This window comes from Caenorhabditis elegans, chromosome V, assembly GCF_000002985.6.
Source record: "Caenorhabditis elegans chromosome V".
Taxonomy (NCBI): domain Eukaryota; kingdom Metazoa; phylum Nematoda; class Chromadorea; order Rhabditida; family Rhabditidae; genus Caenorhabditis; species Caenorhabditis elegans.
The window spans coordinates 7,511,007-7,524,207 of NC_003283.11; the positions used below are offsets into that span (position 1 = coordinate 7,511,007).

Sequence of the window (13,201 nt, forward strand, 5' to 3'; positions counted from 1 at the left end):
CTTCTCCTAAGACTATAAGGTGCCTGAAACCTTTTTGGCAAACTCATCTCAATCTCTTTTGCCAATCCTTTGCACATGGTACCTCAGTTGTTCACACTTGCTGTTCCTCCAACCTTCTCCACACAGGTGCAACGCGTCCAATTCCGGTCGGAACACGTAGGCGGCTTCGCTCTTCCGAGAATTGAGGATCCCGATTCCTTCTTCTTTTTCTCAACTTCCCTGAAGTCGCTCCTGTCCACCTTGACTCCATCTGCCGAGCGCACACCATGTGCCTCTCCCCTTCTCTGAACCAACTTATCCATAAAGTACGGTGGGATGCAGTGAGCTCTCAATGATCCTGATCGCCAATGTTGTGTACTGAGGCCGAACAAGGAGAGAAGACGAGTAGTTTATTACATTACTAAACTAAGGAATCGTCTCTTCGTCAAAACCAAAGCCGACAGGTCGTGCGAGGATCAGCTCCCATTACTGATCATGCCGCCACTCGCAACAGAGGTCGATATACCGCCTCTGGAAGACGTCGCACTGCTCCGAGTCCAGGCAGTTTTGGTGGTTTTTGTCGTACAAGAGGGGAGGTGTTGGATAGGAACGTGAACCTTTACTAGTTATCGACGTGAGCAAAGGGTCACTGTGAACTCTTCTTGTATTTTGAATTATTCCACACTTCTCCGGTTTAACTAATAAACATTCTTATTATTCTCTATCGTCGTCACGACACAACAATATGTTTCTTTTCCCTCATCACAGAATTATGTACCAAAAAATGGGTTAATCCCACAAAGGTCTATCAATATCAATAGGTCTAAAGCACTGTACTGTGAAACAAAAACTACAATGTCTTTTAATATCTATTCGACGTCACAGGCATCAGTACAAGTGTCAGATGTTTATCGTTTTATAATGCTGCATTTTACCCAGCGACGGATTGTAAGTTGAGATAATCTCAATGGGAATACCTTCAAAGGTTGGCCTTTATTTTGAAAGTCCAAGTCGAGTGGTTTTTTTGAAATTCAATATCGTCTTGAACGTTTAATTTGATAAAACAACTGATTTTGATTCAATTCGAATTGACTGTTTTTTTTTCATTTAATCAAACGATTTTTTTCATTTCAATTTATAATTATTTTTAGGACAATATTTATCATTATATGCAAACACCAGCTACAATCACGCGAGATTCGGATGACTTTGAGAAAGTATGTACTGTATGCCGACGCCCAGCGTTCACCAGATATTATGGGGTAAGTATTTTCTAATTTTCTAATTTTCCGTTCACACAAGTTTTTGACTTTAAATTGTGTAAATTCAATGCAAGATTTTATTTTGATTTCGGTACTCAATATTTCTAATTCAGGCAGTCTCCTGTGAAGCATGTAAAATGTTTTTTCGCCGGATGATTATTGAAAAACTATCATACGATTGCAAGAAAATCAATAATTGCTATGAAACTTCAAAGGGGACTCGATTCAAGTGCAGGTCATGCCGGTTCAAACGATGCCTGCAAATGGGGATGAAGCTTCCCCCGTCGAACTACACAACGTTGGAGCTCAAAGATAACAAAATTGATGAGCTAGCTAATTTATTGACTGATTTGAAATTACGAGACGAAAAACGTTGTGATCGCTTTATGACATTTTACACTACGACGGATCCAAGTCTTCACGATATTTTGAGCAAGAATACAATAGTTGTTCATGAGCAGAACGTGAGTTAAAAAAGATATTTTGCAAATCTTTTGTGATCATTTTTTTGTTTTTTTGTAAAAAAAAAATTAAGAAAAATACATTATGGTTATTTATACAATTTCAAATTTCTACAAAAATAGGGATTCAGTTTGTTTGAAATTTTTATTTTAATCTTATTTATATTTAAGAATACGAAATTTAAAAAAGTACACAACTAAAAATTCCAATTTTTGATTATCAGGATCATACAACTACAACCATCGAGTGGTCGTTTCTTGCAGCTTATAACATAATTGAATATTTTACATCGTTTCATTTTATTGATAAACTCAATAATGATGATAAGGTTTTAAAACAACTTCAGTTAATCCCAATTATAAAACTTTGCAGATGAAACTATTCCAAGCCAACTCATTCAGATCGAATATATTTTGTGGCGGAATGCGCGGATATAAAGAAAAACGAGACAAAATGGTAACGCCAGGTGGTCAAGAAATACTTCCCGAAATTCTGGTCAAGTTATTGAATACATCTCCACAGTTGCTGCGTAGAGTGTGTTGTCAAGTGATTGCAAGGTTGATTGAGCTAGAAATCACGAATGAGGAGTTTGTTCTGCTCAATCTGATATTCTTTTTCAATACTGGTAATTTTTTAATTTATAGCAAGTCCTCTCAACCTTTGTGATATTAATTAAGCTGCAATTAGGTCACATCTTACTCAATTACATTAAACCTACAATTTTCAGTAGACAGCATGTCTGACTCGGCAAAAAGTACACTTGGCTCCTGGCAAAAACTGTACACAAATGCGCTATTTCAATATTGCCAATTGACTTACAAGCATCGTGCTCCATCTCGTCTGGTTGATCTCTTATCATTATATCAAATCGTTCAAAAAAATACATCAGAAATTCAGTACATTGGCATCATGACTCAAGCTCTCCTACCTGATTTTCGGGTCAAGAAACTTGTCTCAGATACTTATAGGATATGAATTTTTGTTTACTTTTTTGGAATAAATACATCAAATGTTAAATTGCACGCGGTTCATGTTTCAGCAAAGTAATCCTACAGTACTCCGCCGTATTTCTACAGTACTCTTGCAGAAATCAGTTATTTACCACAGTATAGGAATAGGTGTATGTGGACGATTGCAGACCTCGATCAATGTCGGTTGCCCGTATACAAAAAATCTTGAAAAAGTTGTCAGTGAAAAGGTTGTAAATGTAGATTTTTATTTCAAAGGTATAAATACTCAAAAATATTATAAATTTCAATTTGAAATACCCTCAGGTATTCAATTGTTCTAACAGGAAGTATTTTAGGAAATCTAGTTAGAGAATTTGCCTCACCACGTGTTTTCATTTTATAGGTCAGCAACACGGAGCACAAAAAATGTGCAGGGAGTTCTGGTCCAACGGTGCGGAAAAAGTAGTTACCTAAACCTGATTTCTGTAATTTTTTATGACTTTTGGATTTCAATTTTTAAATTTAACGAAACTCATAAGAGTCTTTCTTTGTCGTTTTCTTCTCAATTGTTCACAGTTCAATTTTTCGTCATAATTTTCTATAACTCAGTTTGTTTTTTACTTATTAACTCCCTGAATTTCCTTCAGATTTCACGTAGGATACTTTTTTTCAGTGACATAGTCCGGAAACTCAATTATTACGAGCTCAATATCAATTGAAACGTTGCTCTTTTGACCGCCCTTATTTTCGAGAGTCTGGGAAATTCCAGAAATAATTTTCTGGCGGGCGGTGTTTTGCTGGCGTCAATAATATAGAAATAATAATTGACATTTTCTGGCTTGCAGGTGAATTTTTCTCATCGAAGGTGATTGCTCATTCTGTTGCGACGTTCAGTTTTTTATTGAGCACATTTTATTTTTCAATTTTTTTTTCTAACTCACAGTTCATAAATCTGTGATATGAAAAGTACCTGCCTACCATGGATGAAGTTGACTTTTAAGTTTTTATAACATTTTGATGTTGAATACGACTTTAAAATTTAAAAATTGAAACATCACTCAATAGATTCAATAAAATTGTCTGAACGAAGTTTTTTTCCGATTTTTACAGCATCAAATAGAAATAATATGATTTCAGTTTTCTAGTGATTTTTGTCCTTCACAAGGTGAAGCTAACACATTCAGAACAGGTGTTTTTTAAAGGTTCTGCCTATTTTTTGAAGCTCGAGTTGTGAAATTTTTTGAATTTTTCTCAATTCCATTTCTATTTTCACCTACACAATTTTTTTTTCTTTTCTCTTATTTTTTCGAGTGATTTTTTAAATGTAGCTGTAACGCTTCAGAGGAAATAAAGCAATTCCGTATTAATTTCCGTTTGAACTCGATAGTTTTTATTCTATATTTTTTAAAGTATTGCACCAAAACGGTAAAATAGATAGTATGATTTGTTGCTTCCTGCCTTTACGAAAGCTTTATACATTTTCTTCAGTTGTTCCCAGATAATTTTGTTTTTCTGGTGAACCACGTTATTATGATATCACCATTCAAAAACTTTCAATTTCTCTTTAAAAAATTCAGATTTTCAAATGACATCAGAAGAAATCCATGCAGCTGGACTTTGTTCAGTCGTTCCAACTATTTTTCAAAACTGTGATAATGATTGGATATCCAAAAATGGGACATGTTATCAGGATTCTTGTTGTATGAGTTTAGAAGTGAGTATACAAAAAAATTTCCATTATTCTAAAATTCGAATAATTCTCAGACGGCTACATCATGGTACTACCGGCTTGCTCAATTTTCTCACGTAGTCTTTAGCTTTATGGGTTTAATAATAGTTGTAGTATACATTCTGAGGTATCGGTCGAGGCATATATTACCGGAAAATGTTCGAGTACTTGTTGATTTCATGTTGCTATTCATAGTGGCTCATTCTATCGATATGATTGTGTTACATGTAGGTTTTTGAATGAAGTAACCAATACTTTCAAATTTTCAAAAAGCTCGGTATGCATTTCAAATGATTATGTTTTAACTGGGACAGAAACTAAAATATTTATCGATCATCAGCCTGTAAATAGACAATTTTTCAATACCTGAAAAGAAACAAGTTTTCCAGAAACGGTAATCTTGTCGCAGAAACTCAACTCCCTTGTTTTCATCTGGGGAACAGCCACTTTTTAAGTTTTATTTCTGTAAAACGTCACAAAAAAATAATAATAAAATACATCCCATTGGTATAAAATCAGCGGTGGCAGCAAGACGACTCGCATTCATAAGTCGCGGGTCGAACCATTTTGGCACATTGCTACCTCTACCTGAACATCTTTAGATTTTAATTTTTTAAATTATTTTTCAGTTTCGCAAAAAATTAATATCTATTCTTTCCAGATCTACCATATCATTCAATCCTTCCAGGCGAATATCTCAGATCCATGCTTCGTCCGAGAAAAAGTTTCATTTTGTGCACCGTTCCGATACACTTTCTCATTTTGCTCAATGGGTTTGGCGATCTGCACATACTGTATATATATCGATCGTCTTGCATGCGCATATTACAAGAATTATACCAAGCATCAAAGACTAATTTTGGCAGCTCAAATTTGTCAATTGGTTGGTCACCTGAACAACTAAAAAGGCAATACTTCCAATATTGCAGATTGTGATTTCTTCTTTAATCATAATTTGGGTATATCGAAATGAAGAGCCAAACACATATCTCCTATCGTGTTTGAATGTTCCTGTAGCATCTGTAGAAGATATGGCCAAGGCTACAATCGCAGTATTTCCAATCAACTTCATTTGTTTTTTCCTTTCAATTGGTCTTTTTCGGCATTTTAAAAAGAAGGAAGAAGGGTGAGTTCTCAAATACATTTTGGAGGTAGATCAAAGTATTATGCAAGAATTCCAAGAATATGTCAGTCCGAAGTAAGATCACATGATAAACTAAAAGGCTACACTGATTGCTTAACAATTATAGGATTAGAAATACAAGCATACGTCAAGATAGGTTTGAACATTTTTTGTAGGTTTGGGCTGATTTTTTAATTGACTTACAGAAAAACTTGAGACAGGTTTTGGCCTTAAAAATGACTGAATTATGTGGAGGTTTTACACAAAAGTTTTTTCCCGGCAGCTACAAAAATAAATAATACACAACATCTCCACAAGTAGCTGCCCACGATTGATCCCAAGTTCTGATTGATTCCAAGAACATTACATCGTTTAATAAATATTCTCATTTGAGCTCCAGTAGCCGTTTCGATATTGTTCGGCATTTCACCGCTTCTGTCGATGTTGAATCCTCCGAATTTCTCTTCCGTACTACTGGAACTCAGGCAGCACTCATGGCACTTTTCTCAGTGGCATCCTTACTAATGCGCCTCGTGTATAATTTCCTGCCAAGACAAGTTGGATTGACAATAGCTACTTTGTCATATGTAAGTCACTAAATAGTTGATTCGTCCATTGGTTTTTGTTTCAGATAATGAGTATCTACTGTTTTACGGTACCATTGGTAATAGTTAAATGTGTACAGAAGACATCTGCTCTACGGAAAAGTCGAATTTCGAGTCACGTTGGATTAAAAGCAATGGGTGTAGAAGGTGCTTCTAATTATTTCGAAATGATGAAATCACAATGGGAATAAATCTGTTTTCTTAACTTTTTTGTATGTTATGTGTTCTTATTAAGTCAACACTTTCAATAAAACATTGATGTTTGGGAAGGTTGCAGCCGACAAACTACGGTTTTCGCAGTTTCCTAAAGACGATATTGTTGATCGGAGCACTCATCTATTTTTCTAATTCGCAGTTTTCTGTAGTCATAGATTATTTTATTTAAAAAATCGTTCATTCACCTGCAAATTTCGCCGTACGGCATTTGTATTTTTCAGGATTCAATCCCACTAGGAGCACAAACTTGAAGAGTATTTCTGAGTTAGTGTTTGAAAACTTTTCAAGTAAATATGAACATTTTTATACAAAGCTTGAGAAAGTTGCAGTTTTAAATTCATTACTATCGATTTTATTCCCATTGAGATTTCATCATTCCAAAGTAGTTATCGGCTCCTTCCTTTCCAACGGACTTGATTTTCACATGGCTCCAAATTTTCGCTCTTCTTGTATCTGTTCGGTTCCTTCCGTAGTTTACCATAGCAAGTGGAACAACGAAACAATAAATATCGAACACCTGAAAATCAGAGTTTAAAAATGAATTTGAATTTATAAAATGTTCTTACATAAACAAGTGTAGCAATTGTGAGATGAACTGGTCTGTAAGTTTCCGCGTAGAAATATCTCATTGAAAGTGACAAAACTGGGTATACCACTATAAACACGGCTTGGCTGATGGTTACAATGTAAAGAAATTCTGAAGAATCCACGTCAACTGATGCAGTGAAATGGCTTATGATTTCGAAGCGGCTTCTGGAATTTTGTTGTTCTTTTCTTTAAATGTATTCCTAACTGCAATTCTTCGGTGCCATTTAATTAGTTTCAATAATCTGTATTGTGTTCAGTACTTTGAATACATATTATTTCGATATTTCATATTTGCGTTATAAATTAACTCCCAAATCAGGCATTGGTTTTTATTGCATTCGTAGGTCAACTTTTCTTGTACACATAGAACAATCAAAAGTGGATCGAAGAAACAACTAATTTTATGTAATTGAGGGATAGACTTCAACAAAATCATAAGATTATCGCCATTTTCAGTTATGGGATCACAAAATCAAAAATTAAATACCTAATAAGTTCTAGGAATTTTCAATAACGGAAAATTTTGGAATGTACACATCTGGAAGCTCAGCCTAACGTATACCAAAAATTAAATTTACAAATTATTTTCTTGATCTATAATTTTGAAAAGCAATCATCTTAAGTTACAATGACCAATTTCAAAATAAAATAATCTACGCAAAGTTCCTTTCGGTCAACTTACTTATTTTCTTTCTTCTTAAAATGTCGAAACATAACCATTGACAAAAAACAGCAACCTATGTTTATTGGGAACACTGTTGCCGTGACGTAACTTAAGTCTAACATAGAGTCCAACGGGACATTCAGACAAGAAAGGAGATATGCATCCAGGTTTGCATCTCGATAAACCCAAACAACGACACCAGTTGTTACAATGACCTAGGAAAAATCTTGATGATTTTATCAATTGTAAAGAGTTTACCAACCCATAGAATAACTAGCAGGTACTGAATAACCTTCTGATATTTGATATACTCTTTGTAAAGTGCACATAAAAGTCTATCAATATAGACGCAATACTGGCAGAAAGCAAGTCCTAATGTGCAAAATGAGTAAATGTACCGGAACGGAGCACAAAAAGAAATTTTAACCCGTACAGAGCAAGGATCCGATTCCACTGCTTTGTAGGATCTGAATATATGATAGACCTGAAAAAAATTGAAATTTAAAAAATTGGCGTATCTGTTGGATAGGAACGTGAACCTTTACTAGTTATCGACGTGAGCAAAGGGTCACTGTGAACTCTTCTTGTATTTTGAATTATTCCACACTTCTTCGGTTTAACTAATAAACCTTCTTATTATTCTCTATCGTCGTCACGACACATCAGTATCCAAAAACCAGAGCTTGCTCTCGATGGTCGAGAAGATTTTATTGTTAAGTTTTCGCAATTTTTTTTAAGTTTTTCAAGAAAAATTGTTGATTTTATGTTTTCCCGACATCAGCTGACTTGTTTGTAACCAAAAACATCTAACAAAAAAAAACATCAAGTTCAAAAATTATAGGATGCGAAACAAAACTTATAAAGTTATCTTTTTTCAACGTTAATGTATTGAACTGCTGTACATTTTTTTAAATTTTAATGGCCAAATTCCCGCCAAATTTTTAAAATTGTTCAATTGTGATCAAGTCATTCAAAATTGCAATATTTTAATTTGTGAATTTTGAAAACTGGTTACAAAAAATTTTTGATCTGAAAACTTCGTAACATCATTTTTCCGCAGCAATCAAAAGGTTCAGGTGATTTTTTATGCATTTGCAAGTTGGGTCACATGCTAGTTTCGAATTTACATCTGCACTTTTTTATTTGAAATGTATTTTACCAGTGACTCACATGAAAAATAATCATATCAATTGAATGTGTAAACATTAGAATAAGAATAATATTTACCAAGACTCGAACATTACTTGGTAACATATGTTTTGATGAATATTTCAGAGCATAGACTGTCAAAACAACTAATCCCATTGAGCTGAACACCACCTGTGATGCCTGAGCTGTACGGTAGTACCATGACGTGGCAGTTTCGAAACTGACACAGCAGGAGTCTTCATAACAAGTTCCAGGTCGGGATATCCAATCATTATAACAAGTCTTTGTACTTGTGGTGTTGACTGAGCAAAGGTCAGAAAATAGGAAATCGGAAGTTGTCAGGGCTAAGCTTGACGGAGTAGTCATTGAAGATATCGTGATGAATAATAAAAGAGAGTATTTGAAATCAAAAAATCTTTTTGAAAACTCAAGTCCAGATAACATAAACAACTGAGTGATGAAAAGGTGAGTTTGGGAAGTGATATGCGCAGTTCTGATAATGATAGCTTTCACGAAACTTTTACAAGAAAAAGTTTCAAGAAAAAAGTTCGAAAAATTCGTATAACAACACAAAAAATAAAGTTTCAGGGCTTCAAATTCTAGAATGAAGACCACCTGCTCTGGCGTGTGCTTTGTGTCGAAATTGTTGTGTGATGACGGAAAAATTAAATATGATTTGAGTTAAACGGATTGAATGCACTATATTGAATTTTAATAATTGAATAAATGCTCCATCAACAAAAATCAAATGTTTTTATAGATGTGTGATAATTTTATTAACCGGAATCTCTATTCAGAATAATCGTGTAAATTTTTTTATTCATCTGAACTGCATATGTCATTTGGCATTGGTTGAAAAATAAATTCCAATTATAAGAATATTCATGCCAAACGTCTATAAGACTAAGAGTCCGCCTTGGAAAATTTTGTAGAGTTTTTAATGATATTTTTTAAGGTATTATTCCACATTATTCAATATAATTTTTTTTTTCCTACTTTTCTCTTATTTTCACGTTCAAATAAACGTATTAAATAATAATAATAATATGATACGAATACATAATGATACTTTCACTTTATTCATTCATGAAACGTTGAAATTATTTAAAAATTTTCAATTAAACGTTTAGACTTAAGAGGATGGTTTCAATTGCATTTATCAACATGGGTAGAAAATTTAAATGCTTGAGCTACTCGAATGCAATCCGCCAGGCATTTTGTACAGTCACCATTACACTCAAAAAGAGATGTAAATCCAGGGCATTTTGACACACATCCGGCAATTGTATTTGTTGGATCATTATTGCAAAATGTATAACAGCCTTTGCGACGCCCGTCATTTCGCTTAACAGAACATCCAATACGGCAAACCTGAGAAAAAGTACAGCTAGCAGCCAAAACGTATAACAGTATGAAAAACACAATTTTGGCTGTCATAGTTGAAATAACTGTATGTCACTCAGCTATCGCAGTTTTTTATTTGATTTTTTGGAAAAGGAATTTGAATAATTCTAAATATTCAATAATTGTGATAGAAATGCAACGTTAAAAACTTTTTTTCTAAAAGAGTCTAGACGTATCACTTTTTCAAATTAAAAACAATTGTCTCGTGTTCAATATGGTGCACTAGGCCTGTTTTAACTTTTTTTTTGAGGACGCGGGGTCGCCTCAGTCACCCAGGCGGCGACAGTCGTCCTCTTCTTTATTTTTGAGATAACAGTTTCCTGCCAAATTAAACATATTTTCACCTAAAAATTGCTCTCATTCACACACACAATGGTGAAAATCAGTGATGTCATCAATATTGTGAACTATGAATTGACTTTGAACCCTGGGCTTATCACTAACAATACAGTAACACTGTTTTTGATATGAATGTTTTCTAGAGTGAACTAGAGCAATGAATAGAGCAAAAAACAGAAATAAATTATTTAAACTAAACACAGTGGCTTAAAGTGGAGCAGGAAAAAATGTTTTATTTCAACCAAATGATGTTACAATTCACAAATCTTTTTAAAAAAATAAACATGGAAGCTATATTTATTTCAGATGATTTTTTGAGAAAACCATGTGCTGAACAATTCTTGCTGCTTTCAGAATGAATAAATAAAAATTTAAATAAACTTTTTCATGTCTTATAAATTTATGTGTTGATTAAAAAAATTGTTTTCTGAATAATGTTTATTCGGTGCACACATATTTTTAAAAACAAATCAAATTGAAAAATTAAGAACAATAAAAAATTTGAATTCAGATTTTTACAATAAAAGCTTGTTTTGGCCACGGGTATTTACATACTTAATATTTATCTGAACACTCCTTGAAGCATTTGGTCAATTCAATAACCCCGCTGTTATCCTCATCTGGCTTGAAATAACTATCAACACATTTTGAGTCGCACTCGAAGAACGCTTGGTCAACCATTTCTGAAGAACAAAACTGTTATTTTAAAAAATAAACTAATAAATCTGTACCTCCTCCTTCGAAACATTTCGATCCGCAATCCTTCCATTCTTGGACTGATGTCACTGTAATACATTTTCCAATGCATTTCAGGGCGAGCCCCTTGTCGAAAGCTTCGGAAACGGCAAAAATGACAAAGAAAGCAAGCAAAATGGCTTTGAAGTTCATGGTTGAAGAGATGTAAACTTGAAAAATGAGAGCAAGTTGATTTTTATCAACGATGCTGAGGCTTTTATACCAGATTTTTTAAGAGACCATGCAAAACAAATCACCAATTGATACCAATGTTTTTGTTTACCCTGCGATGTTTGAACAGAAACAATTGTTCAGGATTCAAGCTGCAATGTTCAGAAGCTCCAGAAAAATTGAAGGAGAGATTTCATAATGTTCTGAGCAAGCTACTCGGTTAACTAGAGATACCCAACACATTAGTATGTTTACAAAAAAAACGTTTTCAAAGAAGAACAGAATATGCAGAACAAGTTATTTTTAAGCAACGCCACTGCTATATTATGTGGAAAGTGCCAAAACGTTTATCAGAAAAGAACAATATTAGAAAAAACTGGAAACATTCGGGTGGCCATACGGAAATTATTCAAATACTGTTTTGTCTCAAATATATTTTTTAGATGCAATCCCAGCTAAAAGTTTGAAAAATCAGTTTCCAAAAGCATGTGCTGTCATAACTGATTCCAACTGGATCACAGAGTGATTTTCAGTGAGTCAAAGCGATGATTACGCGATCCAATCGATTCAAGAACTTTCTACAAACTGTAAGTATACGTCATCTACACCGCAGTGTTTGTTGCTTCAACTCTTTCCATCATTGCAATATATTAGGCTGAAATCGCTAACGAGAAGCTCATTTAAATCAGGGCCACAAGATAACCGCCACTAGGTGTTTGGGGTTACCACAGATTAATTATTATTATTTCATATGAAAGATTAAAAGAGATCAGGACAACACTGAGGTTATCAAATTGACCAAGTGCTTCAAGGATTGTGCCGATAATTATTAAACAAGAATTAAAGTCTCGTTTCGTAAAAATTTTGTTGTAAAAATGTGAATTCAATCTTATTGAATAGCTTTTAATTTGTCATCTTTGTATGTACCAAATAAATAAATTTCTCTCAAATAAATTAATCAGTTTTGAAAGATTCATAAATCATGAAATACGGAAAAATTATTATAAGCTTTGGCAACATAAAATAACAGAAACGTTCAAAAGCAGTCAAGTTTTAATTTTGAATTTATTGGTATTCAATCAATTTCAATTATTCAGAAAGATTGCTTCTTACAATAACTTTTATTTTAACACTTTCCACATGCGTTCTGATTCACCAGAGCTCGTGAACATTGCAGCTTAAACCTTGAACAATTGTTTCTGATCAAACATCGCGGGGTAAACAAAAACAGTTGTATCATGAAGTGATTTGTTTTGCATGATCTTTTAAAGAATAAGGTATAAAAGCTCCAGCTCCGTCTATGAAAATCAACTTGCTCTATTTCATACTTTTCAAGTTTACAAATCTACAACTATGAACTTCAAAGCCGTTTTGATCGCGTTCTTTGTTATTATTGCCGTTTCTGAAGCTTTTGACAAAGGACTTGCACTGAAATGTATTGGAAAATGTATTACTGTGTCATCTGTTCAAGAATGGAAGGATTGCGGATCTAAATGTTTCGAAGGAGGAGGTACAGTTTTATTGGCTTAATTATGAATGCCCGTGTTTCATTTTTTGCAGAAAAAGTTGACCAGGCGTTCTTCGAATGCGACTCAAAATGTGTTGATAAGTATTTCAAACCGGATCAGGACAACACTGAGGTTATCGAATTGACCAAGTGCTTCAAGGATTGTGCCGATAATTATTAAACAAGAATTAAAGTCTCGTTTCGTAAAAATTTTATTGTAAAAATGTGAATTCAATCTTATTGAATAGCTTTTAATTTGTCATCTTTGTATGTACCAAATAAATAAATTTCTCTCAAATAAATTAATCAGTTTTGAAA

General features: G+C 33.7%; 5 protein-coding genes across 5 annotated transcripts; 3 read left to right on the forward strand and 2 right to left on the reverse strand.

Annotated features, from left to right (window-relative positions):
- The first annotated feature begins 758 nt into the window (after positions 1–758).
- Positions 759–2,720, forward strand: nhr-171 (Nuclear receptor domain-containing protein). The gene is made up of 6 exons (NM_072533.3): positions 759–927; positions 1,131–1,241; positions 1,355–1,705; positions 1,927–2,031; positions 2,076–2,328; positions 2,431–2,720. The coding sequence occupies exons 1-6, from the start codon at positions 835–837 to the stop codon at positions 2,676–2,678; spliced, it is 1,161 nt and encodes a 386-aa protein (NP_504934.2). The 5' UTR covers positions 759–834; the 3' UTR covers positions 2,679–2,720.
- Positions 2,721–4,232: 1,512 nt separating this feature from the next.
- Positions 4,233–6,347, forward strand: srb-18 (Serpentine receptor class beta-18). Its single transcript, NM_072534.4, has 6 exons — positions 4,233–4,367; positions 4,418–4,609; positions 5,044–5,265; positions 5,312–5,508; positions 5,906–6,092; positions 6,137–6,347. The coding sequence occupies exons 1-6, from the start codon at positions 4,239–4,241 to the stop codon at positions 6,299–6,301; spliced, it is 1,092 nt and encodes a 363-aa protein (NP_504935.3). The 5' UTR covers positions 4,233–4,238; the 3' UTR covers positions 6,302–6,347.
- Positions 6,348–6,645: 298 nt separating this feature from the next.
- srb-19 (G_PROTEIN_RECEP_F1_2 domain-containing protein) lies at positions 6,646–9,171 on the reverse strand (the record flags this gene model as incomplete). The annotated part of the gene is made up of 5 exons (NM_072535.3): positions 6,646–6,843; positions 6,893–7,079; positions 7,597–7,793; positions 7,841–8,062; positions 8,749–9,171. 5 exons carry the CDS (start codon positions 9,169–9,171, stop codon positions 6,679–6,681), a joined length of 1,194 nt encoding a protein of 397 aa, NP_504936.2. The 3' UTR covers positions 6,646–6,678.
- A 1,722-nt stretch (positions 9,172–10,893) lies between these two features.
- Positions 10,894–11,373, reverse strand: C54F6.15 (Cys-rich protein). The gene is made up of 2 exons (NM_001028566.3): positions 11,202–11,373; positions 10,894–11,153 (listed from the first exon to the last, which is right to left on the reverse strand). Exons 1-2 carry the CDS (start codon positions 11,356–11,358, stop codon positions 11,026–11,028), a joined length of 285 nt encoding a protein of 94 aa, NP_001023737.1. The 5' UTR covers positions 11,359–11,373; the 3' UTR covers positions 10,894–11,025.
- Positions 11,374–12,685: 1,312 nt separating this feature from the next.
- Positions 12,686–13,158, forward strand: C54F6.6 (Cys-rich protein). Its single transcript, NM_001356696.3, has 2 exons — positions 12,686–12,886; positions 12,937–13,158. The coding sequence occupies exons 1-2, from the start codon at positions 12,730–12,732 to the stop codon at positions 13,062–13,064; spliced, it is 285 nt and encodes a 94-aa protein (NP_001343613.1). The 5' UTR covers positions 12,686–12,729; the 3' UTR covers positions 13,065–13,158.
- Positions 13,159–13,201: the final 43 nt, after the last annotated feature.